Raw genomic sequence first — 5,830 nt, 5'->3', positions numbered from 1 at the left:
CCAAAACGAAGGCGTGCGACGATCAACGGCCACCCTTCCATCCTAGAATTTTTGCTGGAGTTTGTAAACTCCATCCGAGAACTTAAGTCCGCGAACCCAGTCTGCGAACTTGAGTAAGTTATATCTAAAAACGATGCTTGTGAACTTATTCATATTAACTAAGGAATGCAACTGCAAGTCGTGGATATATAGTTCATGAACCGAGTCAAGTGAATCAAATCGTTTTTGCTTCAATTGTGTCTTGTGTAGTACATGAGATTTCCTTGCAATTGAACAACTCTCTAACTAGTTCATTTGAGTCATTTGAACTAGTTATGGTGAAGAAGAATATGGTTGATATTAAAGTGATCATATGGCTAACCATTTGGTTAACTATTGTTGAACCAACTAATGTACAAGTTTGGGTACGGTTACACAAGCCTAGAAACGTGCATTTCATTTGTGTATATCAAGCTATGTTTTCGATCTAACGGTCGATAAATATTAGCTTGAATCTAATCAGGTTTCCATCTAACGGTGAATATTGAATGCTTTGTTACCAAGATAACATTGATTGCAAACCCTGATTTGAAAGACTATATAAGGGAGAACTCTAGCAACTCGGAAACCTAATCCCACACATTCTGTATGATACTAGTTGTGCTAAGCTAGAATCGTTTCTCCTTTAACTTTTGGTTTCTTCTTCTAAACCAGGTTAACGACTTAAAGACTTCATTGGGATTGTGAAGCCAGACCGATACTACTTTATCGTAGTTGTGTGATCTGATCTTGTTGTTTCTATCGTACGATTACAAATTGTAATAATTGGCTTGAGATTTCTATCTCTGATATGCAAGATAAAAAATAATCACAAACATCTTCGTCTCATCGTTTGTGATTTCACAATATCTTTTTTCGCTGCGTCGATTAAGACTATTGTGAGGTGATTGATAATACTAGGATGTTCTTCGGGAATATAAGTCCGGATTATCAATTGGTTCCTGTTAACCTTGATTTATCAAAAGACGGAACAAAACTCGTAGGTACATTCGTGGGAGACGGATTTATCTATTACCATAGACTTTTCCGTGGGATACAGATTTATTTATTAAATTCTTCGACTTTGGGTCGTAGCAACTCTTAGTTGTGGGTGAGATCATCTAAGGGAATCAAGTACATAGTATTCTGCTGGGATCAGAGACATAGGAGCATAATTGTACCTTGGATCTGATATCAATTCCTAATTTCGTACCAGTTTAGAAGCAATTAACGAAACATTGTATTGAAAATGATACCCTGTTACAATCCTATTTTACTAGGGTTTTTATGTGAAATACTCCCTTCGTTTCAAAAAGATGGTCCGCTTTGACTTTGTCAAGATATTAAGAAGGCCGTAGTAGTTTACATGCCTACCCTCAAGTACTTGGCTAATTTATTTCAATAAAAATGTTAGTAATAAAAACTACCAAAAATTGATATGTGATTGTAAATCAGAAATAAAAAAAGAATTAAATATATCCGATTTATGGAAATAGTATCACCAAAGTAAAAGAGAAAACATTGTGAACATTGTGCGGCAAAGCAGGTAAGCTAGCTTTTCATAGTCCACGGTGTTTGGAAAAAAAGAGAGATGAAAAGATTATAGAGATAAAAAAATGGTGTTTGGAAGAAAGAAAAGAAGATGAAAAGATTATAGAGATAAAAAGAAATTTAGTTTGGAACCATGTACATTGTCTTCGAAAAGGAAAGAAGGATATATTTGTTTCCTTCATTATACAGATTTCATTTATTTATGAATATAAAAAACTTAAGGGTATATTAGAGAGTGAACACAAAATCGAAGAACAAACTAGTAGCAAGTAATTGATTCTTAGATCAAAATCTTTGATTTCTTGTTTTTTTTAGTTGAATTCGGTTTCTCGAGGAATTTGGTGATGAAATTGTAAAAATTTTGTATAGGATTGACGAGTATTCCGATATATGTATGGAATTGGGTAATGTTGGTGCCCATATTGGTTTGCATATCGAGTATTACTTACAAGGTTGTAATTCTCATAAACCCTAATCTTTGTTGTTGTTGTTGATGTTGTTATGCTTGAAATGCTGTGATTCTATCGAAATCTAATAATATTTCTTTCTATTAGCTCGTGAGCACGAAGGATGTGCTGTTGCCTTATCAAGCATACGTTCATTACATGCCGATTTCACTTGTGGTTTGATTTCTTTCACATTTTCTTTGTTGATTTTCCAAACTCGGGGTTGTTTGAATTAAGACTAATGTGTTTTTCGTCTGGTTGCAGCTGATAATGATATACTTTTGGGCAATTAATGTCGGAATTATGGAGTATTGTGGAGTTAAATTCCCACAAATCATGGGATTAAGCGAGAGATACCTCCGGTTTTCCGCGATTTGGATGGTAAAATTCATGACTTTTAAGTTGGTTTTAATTGTTTAGCTTTAGGTTTTCCATATGTGAAGTTGTTTTTGTTGAGTAATCTTGTTGTTGATGCCGATTCATCCTCGTGTGTTTTGTATATAATAATAGATTCTGCTGGTAAATTCAGCTTGTATATGGAATTGTTATGGCTTAGAAATTGTTGGTTTTGGGGATGTCATGACCTTTGATAATAGTCATAAGGTTCAATTGAGAGATCAGGAGCATTATTTGTTTCTTAGAAGTTAGAATTAAGCTAGCCATTTGATTGATGTTGAGATTCTCAGTAATATAAGGTTTCTGGATAAATTGGGGGTCTCTTGTCAGTTAGTTTAGAAGAAGATCATCACTTGCAGGTGAAAGTTTCCAGCTATTGATGAAGTAATGATTAATATAGGTTGTTCTAGAAATTATGAGTCTGGGGGGGTCTGCGGCTATTATTAGGGAGATCATGTTACAGCTGTTACTGGCCCTGAATCTGCTTTCACTCATGAAATGCAGGGAGTTGAGATCGCTTACGAAGTTGGCAGTGAAGTTAAATTTGCCTAAGGTCCATATTGGCACTGATTATATGGCAGTGTACAATCTGTTCACTAGTAAGCACCCTAAGCCCATATGGAGTAAGCTTTGCATCCTAGAGAGATGTTTGTTCATATTGATCCTAGTGATTTCAGTTTTGAGCTTCAGAAGATTATGGAGGAGGATATGAATTTAGTTTACTATAGGATGGTTTGTTTGTTTTTTGGTTATGTTTTGTTGGGGGTTCCTTAACCCCGAGAAAATGTTGAGTACTCCCACTCCATAATGCAGTATCTTCCGTATTGGAACACGACTAAATTTTGTTATTTTATTGTTCCAGTGCACATCACTCTTGGCGATTCTGATGCTATCGAGCTTGCTGGTTTTTGTCTTTGTGTATGAACCGGTTTCGCCGCGACGATACATTGCCTATGGAGTACTGGTAACAATCTACTCTTCAGTTTGATTGTTGAGTATATTCTTTGTTCTGTGTTCTTCATTTGTTATCATCAACTTTTGTAGGGTCTCCTATACCTTGTATATGCAATTCTTATCTGCTCATGGGGAGACTTCTTCTACTGATCATCTCGTTTATATTTGATCATGAGACTTCAAAGTTCTTTTACTGCTAAAAAGGTTCTCTTTGCAGACGCTTTAGTGGGTGACATTCTCACCTCACTAAGGTATCTATCGTGCATGGTTGGTTAAGAGATATCTCTTCGGAGTTCTTTCATTGCTTATACCAAGATTTTGCATGCTTGTTTGCAGGTTCTTAGCGGTCTTGGATGTTCTATTATAGAAATTACCAAACATACGGTTGTTACATCCGCCTGGGTAGACCACAATTGTGGCTGCAACCCAATTGCTGCAAATGCTTCCACATCTATGGCGAATGCACCAATGTATTAAGAAAAGCATCCAAGATACGGATTTTCGCGAGCAATTCTTCATTTGGTATGGAAAACTAGCTAAACTTTGTTATTTCTGACTTTAACTATTTATAACAATTTCTGTTTATCTAATTGCAGCTCTGAAATATTTGAGCACAATCATAATGATTGTGTTCAACTTGGTTTACGCTATCCACCCTAGCAAGGGATGGGAAGTTACATGGATATGCTTCAGTGCATTGAATTCAGCATATCTCTTCTACTGGGACATTATTCATGACTGGAATATGATTGGCAGGACAAGAAACCCAGAATTGTGGCCAAATAAAAAGTTCCAACTTATTAAATGGGTAAGGTTATAAAATTCACCTTGAGAGCCAGGGTTCCTGTGGTGTAGAAAGCCACTAGAAGAGAACCATACTTGTGTCTTTTCATTTGCTAGTTATTGTTCCTATCTCATGCTAAAAACAAAAACTGACCTATTAATTCTGTCTGTGCAGGTTTTCTACATATGGTTTATTCTTTTCGATCTAGGTGCACGAGTAGCATGGCTATATCGTTTGAGCAGCAAGGCTAATGATGCAAGATTTGGATTACTGGCTGCAGTCATAGAGTTACTAAGGCGCTCGCAGTGGATCTATTTCAGAGTAGAGAAAGAAGATAGAGAAAATGCAAGTGGTCAGTCTTAAACGAATTTTTCTTACATAATACACAAAAAGTAGTATAATCGTAGCAGGAACAAAATGGTATATATACACCCCACATAAACAAATACAAACAAGCTAGACATAGTTTAGTTCCACACTTCCATGACAGTTGATAATCTTGCTCTGCTTTGACAAACAATTAACAACAAGGTCAGAAACATTGTGTGCCGATTACCAATGTAAAACTGCTCTGTAAATTTGAATGTCTTCCTTTGTACAGGAACTACATCAATTTCTTTACTCCTTAATGGTAGTCCTTTTAACAGTTTTGTACCATCAAGAGGCATTCGGCAGGGGGATTCTTTATCCCCTTGCCTGTTCAAAAGGGGATAAAGATAAAAGGGGATTCTTTAGAAGAAAAAGAAATAACACAAAAGGGACAAGATAAAAGGGAAGAGAATGCAAGAAGATGAGCAATAAAAGCAGCAGTAGGTCAAATTAGAGAGCTAGAATAGAGACAAGGGGAAGGAACATGCGGAGGAACTTATAATTACAAGGGTAAGTTTAAAAAGTAAACAAGAGAAAAAGAACTAAGTAGAACTATAGTGGTAATACTGTGGTCGATATACACTAAAGGGTGCTGTTACATAGATGGATGATAACTGGTAAAATTAAAAAGATGACTACAAGAAAGACTATAGATGGTAGCGACACACATGAAAGGAAGTATAAAAGACTAACTAATACAAACGGAAGCACCAGGTAAGAGAGATCAGGGTTCAGCAAAACAGCCAAAAAAAGGCGGCAACTTTAGAAAAGAGGAAGATAAGAGATCCTGATAATACAAAAATTTCTTACTGGCCCAGTAAAAACAATCTAACAGCTTAGTTAGTTCTCAATGGTATTTGGCAGGTGGCAGCTAAGACACTCACTACCTTAGTTCTCAATGGTAAACAGGTATTGTCTAATGCAGATGCTAACTGCCTTGGAACAGGTAATGTCTAAAGCAGAGAGAGATGTCAACCTAGTCAAGCTTAAGTAATCTCAAACCAGCCAAGTTATATCTTTAAGCAATTACATATGCGGTCTTTCATGGCGGCAAGAAGAGCTAACACCTCAGACTGATAGTGTAACCATCTATATGTGAACAGAACAGAACAGAACAATATAATACAAGACCCAAAAATTAACAGTTGATTGAAGCAAGTGCAACTGACACTTTCAACAGGTTAGTTAAGGAGACGGAAATTCCCAAATATGCAAGATATCCAATCTCCGAAAGATATCTAGAGATTGTCATTCCTAAGTGTAAGAAAATGCCCTATCAAATTACAAGGAAAAAAGGTTACAAGGAAAAAAG

General features: G+C 36.1%; 1 protein-coding gene across 1 annotated transcript; it reads left to right on the top strand.

Moving 5' to 3' along the window:
• The first annotated feature begins 1,930 nt into the window (after window positions 1-1,930).
• LOC113342361 lies at window positions 1,931-4,770 on the top strand. Its single transcript, XM_026586921.1, has 7 exons — window positions 1,931-2,021; window positions 2,124-2,192; window positions 2,280-2,396; window positions 3,274-3,375; window positions 3,702-3,887; window positions 3,962-4,173; window positions 4,324-4,770. The coding sequence occupies exons 1-5, from the start codon at window positions 1,977-1,979 to the stop codon at window positions 3,840-3,842; spliced, it is 474 nt and encodes a 157-aa protein (XP_026442706.1). The 5' UTR covers window positions 1,931-1,976; the 3' UTR covers window positions 3,843-3,887; window positions 3,962-4,173; window positions 4,324-4,770.
• The last annotated feature ends 1,060 nt before the right edge of the window (window positions 4,771-5,830 follow it).

Source organism: Papaver somniferum, unplaced genomic scaffold, assembly GCF_003573695.1.
Source record: "Papaver somniferum cultivar HN1 unplaced genomic scaffold, ASM357369v1 unplaced-scaffold_3755, whole genome shotgun sequence".
NCBI classification, from domain to species: domain Eukaryota; kingdom Viridiplantae; phylum Streptophyta; class Magnoliopsida; order Ranunculales; family Papaveraceae; genus Papaver; species Papaver somniferum.
This window is presented reverse-complemented; position numbering and strand designations above follow the sequence as displayed.

Excerpts from the sequence above, each read along its gene's own strand:
- LOC113342361 (XM_026586921.1), top strand. The coding sequence starts at position 1,977 with ATGTTGGTGCCCATATTGGTTTGCATATCGAGTATTACTTACAAG. Across the intron at positions 2,022-2,123 it reads TATCGAGTATTACTTACAAG|CTCGTGAGCACGAAGGATGT; the intron begins GTTGTAATTCTC and ends TCTTTCTATTAG. Across the intron at positions 2,397-3,273 it reads GGTTTTCCGCGATTTGGATG|TGCACATCACTCTTGGCGAT; the intron begins GTAAAATTCATG and ends TTATTGTTCCAG.